General features: G+C 41.0%; 1 protein-coding gene across 5 annotated transcripts in view; it reads left to right on the top strand.

The window, feature by feature from the left end:
• The window catches only part of Atp2b1 (ATPase plasma membrane Ca2+ transporting 1), a 106,162-nt gene that overhangs the window by 62,917 nt on the left and 26,863 nt on the right, over positions 1 to 16,382 (top strand). For all 5 annotated transcript variants that reach the window (XM_029482166.2, XM_085843116.1, XM_085843117.1 and 2 more), the window contains exons 4-9: positions 4,835 to 5,089; positions 5,184 to 5,309; positions 9,274 to 9,414; positions 12,258 to 12,296; positions 13,285 to 13,446; positions 15,429 to 15,643. In XM_029482166.2, coding sequence (XP_029338026.1) covers positions 4,835 to 5,089; positions 5,184 to 5,309; positions 9,274 to 9,414; positions 12,258 to 12,296; positions 13,285 to 13,446; positions 15,429 to 15,643 — 938 coding nt within the window. The remainder of the gene's footprint in view (positions 1 to 4,834; positions 5,090 to 5,183; positions 5,310 to 9,273; positions 9,415 to 12,257; positions 12,297 to 13,284; positions 13,447 to 15,428; positions 15,644 to 16,382) is intronic.

A 16,382-nucleotide genomic window follows, 5' to 3' on the forward strand; every position in this document is an offset into this window, starting at 1 on the left:
TTGAGAACACACACACACACACACACACACATGCATACACACATAAAAATATTGTATTGCCTTAGATATGGCCATGTTTTTTGACTCTTGGTATTTTGTTAATGAAATTTAGAATATAAGCCTATTGCAGTTGGTACACTTCATGTAAAGTCAGTAACTCCCCCATCTGTACGTAAATAATTTTGAATGAAGCACTGAGAAGAATAGTGGGACTTTTTGTTTTTATACACTCCTGCCATGTAGCTCAGACTGGCCCCAATCTTGCCCTCATCCTGCTTCCACCTCTCAGTGCTGGGATTGCAGACACACACTGAAACACTCGCATGGCTCTTCTCATTTTAGTGTGGCTTTTATTTCTGGCTTAAAGAGAGCTTGAGATCTCATGTCTGTGTTTGTGTCCAGAATGTCACAGCCCATGTGATGTGATCTTTGATAAAATAATTCTTTAAAGATTATTAAATAGGGGCTGGAGAGATGGCTCAGCGGTTAAGAGCACTGAGGTCCTGAGTTCAATTCCCAGCAACCACATGGTGGCTCACAACCATCTGTAATGGGATCTAATGCCCTCTTCTAGTGTGTCTGAAGACAACTACAGTGTATTCATATATACATTAAATAAATAAATAAATAAATCTTTATTAAATAGTTTTTGAATGAAATAGTTGCCTTGAGGTAGATATGGGTGGAATGTAGACTGCATATGAATGTATTTCCAGGGGAACACTTTTGGCAAAATGTATTTACAGTGGGAGTGAAAGCTTTGCACCTTTGAGCTTGGATTTTCTCTCTTTGACCATATAGCTTCCAAAAAGTATAGTGGTCACCAGCTGGCAAAGGTCTTCTAGGGATACTGAACTACTTCCTCTCTGTCAAAGATCATTATGATCATGGCTAGTGTGGAGTGGAGCTGTGTATGAAGTGAAATATGTCATTGTTTCATGTTTTCTTTGAAACACTCAGTAGTTTAGAGATAAAGATGTGTTTCAGTTCAAACTGATAATTGCATAATTGTTTCACAGTTCCTTCCCCTTAACCTCTATTATATTGTCTGTAATTTTTTGTAGTTACCCTTTCAGGAAAAGTTTGAACACATACCTCTAAGTGGTAAATTTAATTATATGTATTTGCCACAGTATCTTTATAATGTAAAATTTCAAAAGTAGAAATTTAGAGAATAAAATGATTAAGAAAGATTAAAATTTTATTGTTTTATTATATAATAGTAACTAAGACTTCATTGACTTAATTTTGTCATTTATTTATTTATTTATTTATCTCCATGATTTTACTTGGTGGAGTTATATTGGGAAAACATACCAAGTCCAGATTGAGTCTCAGTCCTTTCTGTCAATTACACAGAGGCTTTCCTGAAATGATAAATCCATCTTCTGCCTTTTTGCTTTTGAAATATATAAATGAAAGCTAAGTGAAGTGCTTCATTTGGATAATATCCTAACTTGTCTCTGGGTTGCTGGACGTGTTCAGCATAGCCTTTTGACCTTCATGTGTTCTTGAATCCATACTTGAACTAATTCAGTGAGTTCGTCTCTTATTATTGGTGCATAGGGGCTATCTTACATGTATAAATCATAAATTCACTGAATTAGTTACTGTATATGATAGCATGATCATTGCTTCAGCTTGAAAATAATTAAAATGCAAGTTCTGAGAACTGAATCAGGGCAGGCTCGACACAACACTAAATAAGTCCTCCTGCTTCCACATCACCTTACAAAAATGCTTTGTGCCACTGAGAACTGAACTTTGAGAACACTTTCTGCGCTTACTGACTCCATCCAGGTGGATCTGACTCTCTCGCTTTTCTTCTTGAGCATCTCACATGTTCCTCTCCAAGACTGGTCGCCCAGAAACCTCACACTCCAGATTCTTTGCTTTCTGCACATGTCTGGAATATGCTTAGTCATTTCTAGAATTACTCATTTATTCAGTTTTATTTCCAGTATCGTTCTCAGCTTTATCTACCCAGTAGCTTCCGACATTTCAGTTCAACTCAGAAGACATAATTTTATGTAGTATTCCAAAGAATATATCCCTTCTGGTAAATTTGTAAATGCCCAAAGCAAAGCTCCAAAGGATGCTGCTGACAGTGACTTCGTGGGGCCACACACCTGTAACCCCAACACTTGGGGAGACCAAGCAGGAAGATAGAGAGCTAGAAGCCTACCAGGGCTCTATCTCAACACAGTAACAAGAAAAGCAAAAACTAAGACTTAAAAGGCCGGGCGTGCTGGTGCACGCCTTTAATCCCAGCAGAGGCAGAGGCAGGCGGATTTCTGAGTTTGAGGCCAGCCTGGTCTACAGAGTGAGTTCCAGGACAGCCAGGGCTACACAGAGAAACCCTGTCTCAAAAAAACTAAAACAAAACAAAACAACCTAAGACTTAAGCATCCCTGCATGTGTGTTTTTCCTTTTTTTAGATGCTGGTCATGGGCCACTGCATCAATTTTAGGGACTTGAGGAATCACACCCCAACCTGTTCAGACTGCTTTTTTCTGCCTTGGAACATTACCACTGACTTCATTTTCTCCCTGGAATTCTCTTCCCTTCATTCGGTCTCAATGCCGGTGGCCTCTGTGACCATATGACATGCTGTGGAGACCTTAGAGCAGCCTCCTAGCTCACTCAACCTCATTTTATTTTGTTATATACAGCTATGTTTGATCTTCTTCATGAACTTACAGATACATAATTGTTGACATCTTACCTGAAATTCTGTATTGCATCCCTAATACCTTGGTTTCCTAATGCAGTGTTTGCCAGCCAGTAGGTGTGGATATGGTTGAGCGGACAAGTGGCACTTAGCTTAAATGTGTATGCTACAGAAGCTCAACTGTGACCACACTGTAATAGAACTGATTATGAATAATGGAGTGTATTCTGTCCTTACGTTTTTACTTACATCTTGTCTGTCATCTGTAATAATAGCAGGCAGCCTCTTAACACTAAACAGCCACATTGTAAGTGCAAAAGGATTCTTAAGGGGAAACTGCCAAATGTTACTGTAGTGAGCACGGATAATCACCAAGTGGAACTGCTTTAGTGCTGATAGGGAGAAAGTTTTAGTGGTCTGGAGAGAAGATCAAGCCACCCACAGCATTCCTGTCAGCCAGAGTGTAATCCTGAGCAGGGCCCTAAGGATTCCTAATCCTGTGAGGGCTGAGAGAAGTGAGGAAGCTGCAGAAGAAAACCATAAAACTCACCAAGGTTAGTTCATGAGGCTTAAATAAAGGGCCCATCTCCATTTGTCACAGCCTGGGCCTCAGGGCTGGTACAGAAACCGAGGCACAGTGTCCAAAAGACAGAGCTGACGCCGTCGGTGAGAGCGGTTGCACAGAACCGTTTCTAGTGCAGATGAAGCAGCTTGTGTTGGAAGAAGCTACCGTGGTGGACTGGCAGCTAGAGAAGTTTCAGGGCCAGCTCCAATGAGCATGGATGGTGACATGAACGCTCTCACATCTGCTTACATATCATCTATTCTACAGCCTGTGGACTCAGGAAGTACTATTGTCTTTTGGGTATCTTTCTTCAAGAAATACATTTCCTAAGGCTGTGGATACTGTCAGTGATTCTACAGACAAAAAGTAAGCTGAAAACCTAAGGGAAGAATTCACCAGTCGAGGTCACTGAAGGATCTATCGGGGTTCATGGAGAAAGGCATCCCCATTAATGGGTGTCTGGAAGCCATCTGTTCTACTGCATGGATGACTGCATGGTCCTTGACCTCAGTGAAGGAAATGACTAGGTAGAATGTGACTGACTTAGGACTACCAGCCTGAACATGTGACTCAGTTGCTGCTTTTGGATGAGCAAAGAAAACAGCGTCATGAGGTGGAATTGGCTTGCGGGTTTAGAATATTATGTGTATCGAGTAATAAAGAATGAGAGGATTGATTTCAACCTCAAGACTGACTCTTCTCCTGTTGATAAAATGGTCCAAAGCAGCCTTACATGCTCCAGCAAACTCATCTGATGGGACAAGCCTCATTTTTGGCTGCTGCTTCTTATTTTTTTTAACTTACCATTTTTAATTATTTATTTTATTTAAGGGGATGATAAATAATTACATCCTTTCTCCATTCCTTTTCCTCCCTCCAGACCCTTCCATATACCTGTTCTCTCTCAGATTCATGGCCTCTCTGTTATTGTGACATGTATGCATGTATGCATGTATATGACATGTATGCATGTATGCATGTATATGACATGTATGCATGTATATGCATATATATCCTGAATAATACAACCTTCAGTCACAGCCCCAGGAAGGCAGAGACAGAGGCAGGTGGATCTCTATGAGTTGGGGCAGCCTCATCTGACTGTTAGCAGCAAACTCCACCACCTCCAAAACTTAGGAGTTGCTGAAGGCTCAGATGATCATTGGCAGCTTCAGCCACAAAGCTGTTTATAATGACAGTGTGTGCACTTGAGACTTCACACTGTTGCATACTCTGTAATCTGTATAGTATGGCTATAGCTGGCAGGCACTGAAAGCTGGAAATCTGTGTAAGTTGAGATACTGACTTAACTGGATTTGCCTGGAATAAAGCACTAGATACTGTAGAGGCATGTGTGTAACTTCTTAGGCTGAATTCTGAGTTTCTCCGTGTGCTCACTCGTCACTGGCAACCTGGACTGCCTTATATATCCTGAGTTTGTAAATCTTAAAGGCAGGGAACTTGAAATGGCAGAGTGCAGAGCGTACCTTGGTAGAAGGATCAAAATACTGAGTAAAATTGATCGGGTAAAAAAAAACCCTGAAAACATCCACTTGGTTTTTTTTTTAAATTGCCATTTTTTGTTTCTTTCTGAATAGTTTGTGGAGAAGTTTCTGTTGGGGAAGAAGAAGGTGAAGGAGAAACGGGGTGGATTGAAGGAGCTGCGATCCTCTTGTCGGTGGTTTGTGTGGTGTTGGTGACGGCTTTCAACGACTGGAGCAAGGAGAAGCAGTTCCGAGGCCTGCAGAGTCGAATTGAGCAGGAACAGAAGTTCACCGTCATCAGGGGTGGGCAGGTCATCCAGATACCTGTAGCTGACATCACTGTTGGAGACATTGCCCAAGTGAAGTACGGTAAGCCCAGCAGAGCCCCGCATCCTCCTGCAAGATGAAGAGCCGGACGGAACAACGCGTGGACGGCTCAGCATATCGCTGCCTTCTCTTTCAGGTGACCTTCTTCCAGCTGATGGCATACTGATTCAAGGCAATGACCTGAAGATTGATGAGAGTTCATTGACTGGTGAATCTGATCATGTTAAGAAGTCTCTAGATAAGGATCCCTTACTTCTTTCAGGTATGGATTTATAAACTTGGAACATTTTACTAAAAGCCAAGAAGGTATCAACCTTAGAGGCCATAGAGATTTTTATAAAAAGAACGGGCATATTGCAGAGCTGTATTTCATAAATGAGGATAGAATCCAAAAAGTGAAGAAATTTGAAAGATGGTGTTAATGTCAAAACTTAAATATAAGTCTTTTAGACTTTTTAATTTGACATTTAACATTTTTATGGCCTGTTAAGGTAAAACATGAAATGACTGTAGGTTTCAGACAAAGAAATGAGCTCTGTGATAACTTACAAAGGACTGGTTAGTTTAATTAAATACAACTTTATATGATCAACGACCTCATGCAACAGGTAAAAAATTAGTCAGAAATGTGAACTCTGTCAGGTTATGCAAGCGATGGAACAGCAGGAATACTGGAGTAACATTCATATCGCCTCATTGGGAAGAAATCTGAATGGACATGTCCGAGGAAGGGTTTGCAAAGGTGAGAGTGCTGTGGGGAAGAGAGTATAGATAGATGTCTGCTTAGGACACTCCTGGTCAGACCAGGAGTAATCATGTCAGCTAAGGTTATTTGGGAATGAAGTTGAAAGGACGATACAGAAACGGCAAGCTGCCTTCTGAAACATTAGATGACGAGAAGCAGGCATGCCGCAGGTTGCCTCCAGAAACACTCTGTACGTTTAAATTGCTGAGACTCCTTACTCTTCGTTTCATAGTAGTCTTTAAAGCATTTATGAAATTATTTGTCAAAAGTTATATTGTTAGATTAAATTTTACAGTGGTGCTCAGGAAGCCAAATGTTAACCTATTTTTGTCTTCCATTATCATTATCAAATATTCATGGAATGCTGATGTTTTATCAATGGAGGATTCCTGCTGACTTAATATTTAATGACTATTTAATAGCTTAGCAGCTCTAGTTTTTTTCAGGCCTTGGTGAGCTTTGTATTTGAACAGATTGAACGTGACATTACTGAACTAAAGTCAAACTTGTAATACCTACAGAAATTAAGTTATAGTCACAGCTTTAGACCAGAACCTAAAATTAGCCATTATCTCTTTAAGATTTGTAACTACGATGAAGAAACGTACTGTTAAAAACAAAAAAACAAACAAACAACCCAAAAAACAAACAACCGAATCAATAACCAAGAATAACTATGTATTCATTTATGAAAAGGGTACTTGTCAATCATAACATATGATTTTCTTATTTTAAAAAAGTCAAGATTTGTATATATGTTTGTCAATACCCTGGGCCACCTAGCGTGCTGATGCTTTGAGTTTTTGTGTTGCTGCACTAACAGTCCACAGTGAGGGTGTGTGCCTTGCGTATGTAAGGAGAGTGCCTGTAAATAATGTGTACTTACTTTACTGCTTCTCTGCCACAGTTCTTTCTTTTTTTTTATGGTAAATTTTTTCAATTTTATTATATAATGTTTACGATTACATGACAGAAATATTACAGTAATCCTGTCACCTGATACAATTACTAGATTTATTATTTAAATTACAAAAAGTGATAGTTTCTAATTGATAATTAATTGTTTTGTTTTGAAGAAACAACTTATTACATGTATAGCAATACAATTTACGTGTTAAATGAGCATATAATAGAATGATTTATTACAGTTTTAAACAAAAACAACAAAAAGATATAAAAAACACAGGTTACAGAGACCTTCATTCTAAAACAGTCTTTTTTTTTTCTCCTTTTTTTTTTTTATTATGTATTTTCCTCATTTACATTTCCAATGCTATCCCAAACGTCCCCCATACCCTCCCCCTCACTCCCCTACCCACCCATTCCCACTTTTTGGCCCTGGCGTTCCCCTGTACTGGAACATATAAAGTTTGCAAGTCCAATGGGCCTCTCTTTCCAGTGATGGGCGACTAGGCCATCTTTTGATACATATGCAGCTAGAGTCAAGAGCTCCAGGGTACTGGTTAGTTCATACTGTTGTTCCACCTATACTCTGCCACATTTCTAAGAAGCTAAAATTGATGTTAAGCAGTTAAGACCCATGGTGGGGGATAAGGTACCCCAGTCACAATCTTCTCACCATAGACTCATTGGCCATCATATTGGGTAACTAGAGATAGCCTTGTTGAGACTTTTGATATATATGCTTTGTGGACGTTTATGTACATGTAGTTTGTTTACATAGTGCTTAGCTGTTTCAGGATGGGCCCTTTAACTAAGCTTTAGTCCTCCGACAAAAATGACTGGCAAGCTTTGCATACACTCACTATCCTAACATGCCAAAATACCAAGGGAACTCTATAAATTTTCCATGTTCAAAGAAAGATGGAAATAAACTTTGCACAGTCCCTTATCACAGTGCGGGTGGGAAAATTTCTCTGCATTTATTTCTCTGTTCCAAAAATGTACTAAAAACCATGACATGCATTTATTTTTAAATTTACTCTCATGATGCCATCTCTCACTGCTGTTCTTGGCTTCTTAAATTTAGGTTTTTAAAAGCAGGGTTTGGTTAGTGGTAGGATAGGACCTGAACAGCAGAGCTGTTTACTTTTCCTGGGCACATTGGCTGCAGACCTTTGAGCAGACTAAGGAAAAACAGACCCTAAAAACTGAAATCTGAAGAAAGCCAGAACTGTTCCAAGAAATTGTCTTTTATACATACCTAATAAATATTATTCTCCTGAATTTCATGTGTTTACCTTGTGTCTTCACTGACAAAGGACACAGTGATTAGTAAAACACTAAGAATGTAGAGGGTTTTTTAACTATGCCAGAAAAATCAAAGACCTCAAAGTGTGCATTAAGTAAGTTACCCAGTAATTTGTAGCCAAATGTGAGTCCTAGTGGCATGAACTTTATAGTCTTATTTAGCAAATTCCCCTTGGCATAGAAGATGGTGGTGAATGCTGTAGACCCTGGCCTGCAGTCATTTGTGAGCTGAGAAACAAAATACAAACAAATGATAGCTGTAAAGAACAACTAATACCGATTCAAAAAGAGAAAACTCAGTCTATACAACTGCTTTAAATGCACACAGTAGCAGTGTAGAAAGCCTTGCAGAAATACTCAGGCAGAAACTGGAGAACAGTAGTAAGCAAATTGTATCTGCTATCTTGACAGAGCTGAATTAAATCCTTAACCTTGCTTGTAATAGTTGTATAACTTTAGCCACATTTCTAGAATATAATAATAATATTTGTCAACTTGTAAGATTATTTGTAAAGGACATGGCCTGAATTCAGTGTTCCTTGTCTGTGTTTGCTAGTTGACTGGCTTGGAATTTTATGTTGGAATTGTGGACAAGAAATCCAAGAAGATTGGTTGGTCTCAAGATCAGCTTGCTTCAGTAGGCAGAGTGTAGAGTCAGAAATGACTGAGCCCTAAGAGGGATGTTCAATCACATGGTAGGAAGAGTCAAACACACCAGGACGAACTAGGGAGGCGGGAAGACTAGTAGGGAGCCTGGCAGGAATCTTGGCAGACTGAGTTGGAAGCCTTGTTACAGGTTGTGAGGATAAGCATGGGAATATGTGTGCCGTGAACTTCTCCTGGTTATACGCATATTTCTGTATGAACAGTGTGTTTAGTTAATGCTATCCCTCATGCCCTATGGTTACACCTAATAGTTACTTAACTGAATATACACACATTCCATGCACTGTGCTTTTTTTTTTTTTTCATTTATAGACTTTTTTGGGAACTGTGACTTATTATACATTTTATGAAGTTTGGGCACTCTGATATGTTGTTTTACACAGGGAGTTGATACATTCTCATTTTCATATTTATTGTTACTTGGTGATAAAAGTTTTTAGCTCACATATGACAGACTGCAGATTGATGAAGCCTTAAGACTCAGTGTTGGTCTGCTTGATTAAATATTGAGTTTATTTAAAAAAAAAAAGTATTGCTGAAATTTGAAATTGGGTAGTTGGAAAGAAACCTACTATAATTTTTACAAAGTTCTCTGTCGTTATAGGTACTCATGTGATGGAAGGTTCTGGAAGAATGGTGGTTACTGCTGTAGGTGTGAATTCTCAAACTGGAATCATCTTCACCTTACTTGGAGCTGGGGGTGAAGAAGAGGAAAAGAAAGATGAGAAGAAGAAAGAAAAGAAAAGTAGGTGTGGCGGTTTGCTGTAAGCATGGGTATCTGGGAAGAACAAGTGAGGATCTTGAAAACTGGTACCGCAGTAGGATTCTTTCATGAGACCATGATATGAAGATGTAAGATGTTAATTACCTAATTCACTTTCAGGTAACAGAAAAGTAGTCCTTCGGGGGTTTTGTTAGTACGTCTGTCCCCTCCACCACAGGAAGAGACAGTCAGTATATACTTAATACTTCAGCCTGGGCCTTTTCCTTGGTCGTTGGATCAGCAGCGTGAATTGAGCTCTGGCTTCCCGGTTGTCTTTATCTCCCTCTCTACTAGTTTTCCATTTCATCCAGAGCTGCATTGCACTCTCACTGGGTTTTCAGTCTTCATGCTTTGTCCTTTCACGTGCTTCACTGTGTACTGTGTATGGACACACACACGTGGTCGGCGGCTGTACATTGACATGCGTGCGTGTGTGTCCATGTAGACCCATTGTTACATGCCCACATCTTTCATTTGACTGTTCCTGCTAATCCCTCCAAGTGATCTTTCAGCACTTTGCTAGCATAGAGTTTATCCAAAAAGATCTTAGAACAAGCTGACCTACACAGAGAGACATCTCAGAATGTAAGCTCAGGGTATGCCACCATAGAAGGCCCTGCTGCATCCTCTTTGCTGGTATCTTCTGCATCATCCATCTCACTCAGAGGCACCTGTCAGAACCCTCTCTTTGCCTTGACAGCAGTCTGCCGTCCTGTAACCATTTGGACTTGTTTAATTTGCTTCAGGGTGTAAGCCTATATTTTCTTTTCTTACAAGAGTATTTTAAGATCTTCTAAAATAATCCCTGGCTGAATGGCTTGCTATAAGTCTATCATTGTTTTTATTTTGCTGAGTTTTTTCTTTAGGTGGTTGTTGTGGTTTATGATGCTGGGCATTATTGGCCCATGAGTCTGCCAGCACTACAGCAGAGATGCATGTTTACTTAGACTGTGTGTAAGGCAGGGTCTCAGGTTCCGCCTCAGGCTAGTCTGGAATTCAGTGGGTAGCCCTGGCTGACTTGAGCTTGAGACAGTTATCTCACTTCAAAGTATTGGTATAAGAGCATGACACCTGGCTTGCAGCAGAGCTAGTTACCACCCCTTTAATCCTAGCACTAGGGAGGCAGAGGCAAGCAGAATCTCTGTGAATTCAAGGCCAGCCTGGTCTACAGAGTGAATTACAGGACAGCCAGGGCCACACAGAAACCCTGTGTCGAAAACAAAAATCAACAAACAAAAAGGATTGGGTAGATTTTTTTGTCCTTTGTGCATTATCTTTCCATATGAAGTTCTTATTTCAAACAAAATGCACTTGAGATTATCTTTGTGTAGAGAGTGTAGCTCTGTGGTAAAGAGCTTACTGGCATCCACAGTCTCTGGGTCCATTTCCTAACACTAGGGTTGGCAGATAGAAAGTTGTGGCTGAGGATGAAGGTGGCTCGCCCAGTGTTCTAGATTCCTCCATTCAGTACCCCAGGCAGCCCTTGATAAGCCACCATAGTCTTTTTGAAACATGGCAGTCGTGGTTGCCAAATGCTTTGCACACTCCATCTTTATCTACCTTCATTCTTACTGTCAGGAAAGCGAACCTTGAGAAGGTTGTGTAACTTGATCGGGTAGCAAGTATCTGGTCAAAGCCTCTCTGCTCTTGTCCTAAGATACAGGACTCTTACATCCATGAATCCTATGAACACAAGAAGTATACTGATGACTGCTCTTAGTGACCTACAGACACTGTTCTAACACGCACTGTTCCCTAAGGTCTTACCCAACTGTCTTGTCTAGCTTTTTTTTATTTTTCACTTTTCTCCTCCTTCTCTCCAACCCTTCTCACATCTTGCCTACTTTGGCATCTAATCAGACACAGGCAAACCTTTCTCCATGTCCTGTCTACTTGCTTGCCAGCCTGGAATGTGCTTTTCTGGTCTCCAAACCTGAGCTCCCTGAAAGGAGCCAGGTATTCTTTTACTATCACCTGCCTCATCTTTCCCAAGCTTCTGTTCTTTCCTGCCCATGTTTCTTCCAGGTTTCCCTGCTTGAAGATGCTCTTCTCGATAGAGAAGCTGGAAGAAAACAGACTGTTTCGCTTGTTCCAAACAGTGGAGCCGGCCCCTCCTTGATTATCGCTTCAGACTTGTACTCCTTCTCTGCTCCGTGGATCTGATTTGGCTTGGTGCTTTGACCGCTCATCATCTGGCTCACCAAAGCCTCCGGCTTTCCTCCTCTTCTTGTACACTCTTGTTTCCCACTCCCACCAGAGCGCTCCTGTATGCCTATTTTCTTTTTATAGCATCCCCTCCCTCCCTCCATCCTCTCTTTTTCTGCTTTCTCAGGGTTATGTCTGTATTTAGCTTGAAGATCTTTTGCACCATATTCGGGCTTATAACTTATCAAAGAGAGCATAAAGCCTTACGCAGAAATACAGTATGCATACCCTAAACTGTTTTAAACTTATCAAAGAGAGCATAAAGCCTTACGCAGAAATACAGTATGCATACCCTAAACTGTTTTAAACTTATCAAAGAAAGCATAAAGCCTTACGCAGAAATACAGTGTGCATACCCTAAACTGTTTTAAACTTATCAAAGAGAGCATAAAGCCTTACGCAGAAATACAGTATGCACACCCTAAACTATTTTGGAATAGTCTCCCCTTGTAGGACCTAGGAAGTGATGGACGGGGTCAGCAAGCTGCTGTTTTCTGTTTGTACACCTATACACCGCTGTGTAACAATTCTCTTATAGAAATGTGAACTACCTCTGCATAATTTAGTGTGGCCGTATTCATTTCTTTTGGAAAGCTTTAATTCCCATTTTGTTCCTACAGATAAGAAGCAAGATGGAGCTATTGAGAATCGCAACAAAGGTAAATTCAAGAAGATTGAAAAGTACAGTTAGCTTGTTTTCTTTTACCTCCAAAAATAGATCTGCTATGTACTATATTTATCCAAAATTAGGGAGCATGACAGGGGACATCAACAGCGTTAACTTGGATTAACCTCTCTGGCCACTGCTGTAGTCATGCAGAAGAGGGTGTTAATCATGATTTGTGCTGCCGTGCTCAGGTAGCTTTCCTAAGGGGTTCAAAGTGCTTTACATACCTGAAGTGAAATAGTTGGTAGAAAAAAATCTGTGTAGTGTAAATTACATTTAAACATAGGCATGTTTTTCTAATGTGTAATCATATACAATATTCTACATTGGATCATAAATTACATGAGTGGGATCTGTAGTCTTCATAAAACCTCATACCTAACATCACACGAAAAGAAAGAAATTTAGTATTCTTAATTCTTAGTTTAAGAACTGTATATGCTTTATTCCTGTCACTGAACGTGACATCCTTACATCTGGAACAGTACCACAGGCTAATCTCACTGTTGTCTTATTCACTCTGTGTAACCACCCCCAATACACACACACACACACACACACACACACACACACACACTCACACACATACACACACATACATACACCCACACACACTCACACACACACTTCACTCTGTGTAACCACCCCCAATACACACACACATACACACACACACTCACACTCACACACACACACATACACACACACACACTCACACTTCACTCTGTGTAACCACCCCCAATACACACACACACACTCACACACACATACACACACACACACTCACACACATACACACACACTCACACTCACACTCAGACTTACACTTGAATGTTTATAGTTCAGTCTTTTTCTATCAGAAACTGATTTTATTAAAAAAAAATAAAAAGAAGAAAAGAAAGAAAAAGAAAAAAGAAAGAGTTTCGAAATGTTTATCATGCCTTTACAATACAACCAAATTGTGTTTTCTCTGGACTTAGCAAAAGCCCAGGACGGCGCGGCCATGGAGATGCAGCCTCTGAAGAGTGAAGAAGGAGGGGATGGTGATGAGAAAGACAAGAAGAAAGCAAATCTGCCAAAAAAGGAAAAATCCGTGTTACAGGGGAAACTCACGAAGCTGGCTGTTCAGATTGGCAAAGCAGGTACGTACGGCAGGCATGGGAGAACGACAGAAGGAAGCGGGTGTTGTTTCCAGATACCTGTATCTGCTTTAAAAGTGGCTTTTTTTTTTTTTTGGTAGATATTTTTAGATATTTTCTTTATTTAGATTTCAAATGTTATCCCCTTTCCTAGTTTCCCCTCTGAAAACCCCTATCCTCTCCCGTCCTCCCTCTGCTCCCCAACCTACCCACTCCCACTTCCTGGCCTTGGCATTCCCCCATATTAGGGCATAGAACCTTCACAGGACCAAGGGCCTTTCCTCCCATTGATGACCGACTAGGTCATTCTCTGCTACATATGCAGCTAGAGACACAAGTTCCTCCGTGTGTACTCTTTGGTGTAGTCCCAGGGAGCTCTGGGGTTACTGGTTAGTTCGTATGGGTGCCTGATGTAGCTGTCTCCTGAGAGGTTCTGTCAGTGCCTGACAAATACAAACATGGACGCTCACAGACATTCATTAAACAGAGCACAGGGTCCCCAATGAAGGAGCTAGAGAAAGTACCCAAGGAGCTGAAGGGGTTTGCAGCCCCCTAGGAGGAGGAACAATAAAAGTGTCTTTTGCCACAGCGAGGGCTGGAAATCATTTTGCAGGCATAAAGGATATAGAAGAATATTTTTAACTTTGTGTGGAGCCTTTTGAATTACCATAGACTCATAACATGATTGCAGTAGACAGGCCCTCACTCTGCCTGCTGGTGAGGTAATTGGTGGTCAAGTTGAAATTAGTCCCCAAATTTGTTTAACCTACAAGTCCATGCAGTCATCTCTAAATTTCTAGGGTTAGAAATGAAGCCAGGTAGTGGTGGCAGAGGCAGGTGGATTTCTGAGTTCGAGGCCAGCCTGGCCTACAGAGTGAACTCCAGGACAGCCAGTGCTGCCCAGAGAAACCCTGTCTCAGAAAAAAAAGAAAAAAGAAGAAGAAACGAAAAGGGTCTGTCAGGGAGACTGTTTAGCACAGATTATCGAACCCTAAACGTTTCTTGCACGCACTCTGCTCAGCCTTTTATTGGCTGTCTGTGAAAATAAAAATGTAGTTTTCTGAACACAGACATTGTTGTGTTCATCTGAAGATACTTAGAATTGTGAAGCTGATTGACTGAAATGCTGCCTTCACTAGACAGCACCTATGGAACCAACACTGCTTTTCAGAGGAGAGCCTGTGGTAAGGCAGGGACGCCAGCATTGCCGCCTTTTGACGGATGCTGTATGCAATATGCATGCATTCTGAGAGTCATGCAGACAGCATCATTGGACAGCTAGGCATATAATGGGTGAAGCAGCCTGCGCTCTATACTCAGTAGGCGTATTCCCTAGTAGCAGATACAGTGTGTATCAACTGACTCATACTGTAGGAAAGGGTGTTTTTGTGTAGTGATAGCTACTTGAGTAGCTACTAGGGAGGATATTAGACCCAGATGTCTAGACTTGGTTTATGTTTTAATACTCATTTGTAACACACCTCATATGGTCATCTCAGTGTTTTGTAATACGTAGTTAACATTCCTTTTTCTGAGTTAATGAATCAGTGATGATAGACCAGTGATCCAGGTAGTGTAATTTTATGTGTATATTTTAAAACATGGAGTTAATTTAATTTCAAGACTGTTAAGTTGACTTGTCTTCCTAACGTCTCTCAGAATGTTGAACATAGCAAGCAGCAGCTTGCACTGACCTGTGAAAGGTCACTTGTATTTGCTTCTTAGATTTGTCTCCACCTTAGACAAGGCACACACAAAAAAATCCCGAAAAGCTTGTCTCTCAGTTCTCTGGGGTCAGGGTTTAAGTCTGGTGAGTGTCAGATGTGATATGTCAGTACACCCTGGAGAGAACAGCTGCTCAGGAAAATGGAAAAAGAAATATCTTAGCTGGTTATAAGAATAAATAGCCTTATAGTGCTGTTACAGAGTTGCAGTGGGTAGCGGCTGCTATATTTAAACAATTGTCCTGTTTCCTGCCTGTATAGGTCTGCTGATGTCTGCCATCACAGTTATCATCCTAGTGTTGTATTTTGTGATCGATACCTTCTGGGTTCAGAAAAGACCATGGCTTGCAGAGTGCACACCGATCTACATCCAGTACTTCGTGAAGTTCTTCATTATTGGAGTCACAGTTCTAGTGGTTGCCGTGCCGGAAGGGCTTCCACTGGCAGTCACCATCTCACTGGCTTACTCAGTCAAGGTTAGTGAGGGATAGTTAAGTAGCCCTGTTGTTTAAAGCCTCCGCTGGTTAGAAAATACATGCCCAGGGCATCCTTTTCTGGCCTGGAAAGTGGAGGGTTTCCATTTCCTTAAAGATGCAGGCAGTGATTCCAGGACTTCTGTGCACAGAGAGCCAGAGCCGCTCACTTCACGAGGAGCAGCAGCCTTGTGAGGTCTCACCACACCCTCTCTCCCACTCATAAAGTTGAGGTCAGGGTGTGTGCAAATCAGGATTTGGCACAAGAGGAAGGATGCTGTGCTTGGGCCCAGTTCCTCAGCCTTGTTGTTTCTGCTTTGCTGTTCCTACAAGGAAGTCTTCCCATATGTGGGCAGATTTATATTTCCAGAAACAATTCAGATAATATTTGCATGTGTAAATTCTTTTGCCTCCCTTCCTATGGCTCACAGAGTCCTGCTCATTCTGGCCCTTGCCCATTGTGCCCATCTGCCCTACCCACTCTCCCTCTGGTCCAACCTTCCCTGCTGATGTTGAGACATACCATCTGGGATTTGCCTTTCATAATGGGTTTGCAAGTTACTCTTAACAGAAGGATGCTGCTCTTGTAACTTGGGAAGGTAGTTACCATTTCTCCTTAAAGAACATTTCTGACAGTGAGAAATCTAACAGTCTTCTTCCGTGCTGACATTCTCCCTTCAGTGTTCCAAATGTTTTACAAACGGCCAGTTATAAGAATTTGTTTGGCTTACTGTTTTAAGTT

This window comes from Mus caroli, unplaced genomic scaffold, assembly GCF_978045245.1.
Source record: "Mus caroli unplaced genomic scaffold, Mus_caroli_1 scaffold_9, whole genome shotgun sequence".
NCBI lineage: Eukaryota > Metazoa > Chordata > Mammalia > Rodentia > Muridae > Mus > Mus caroli.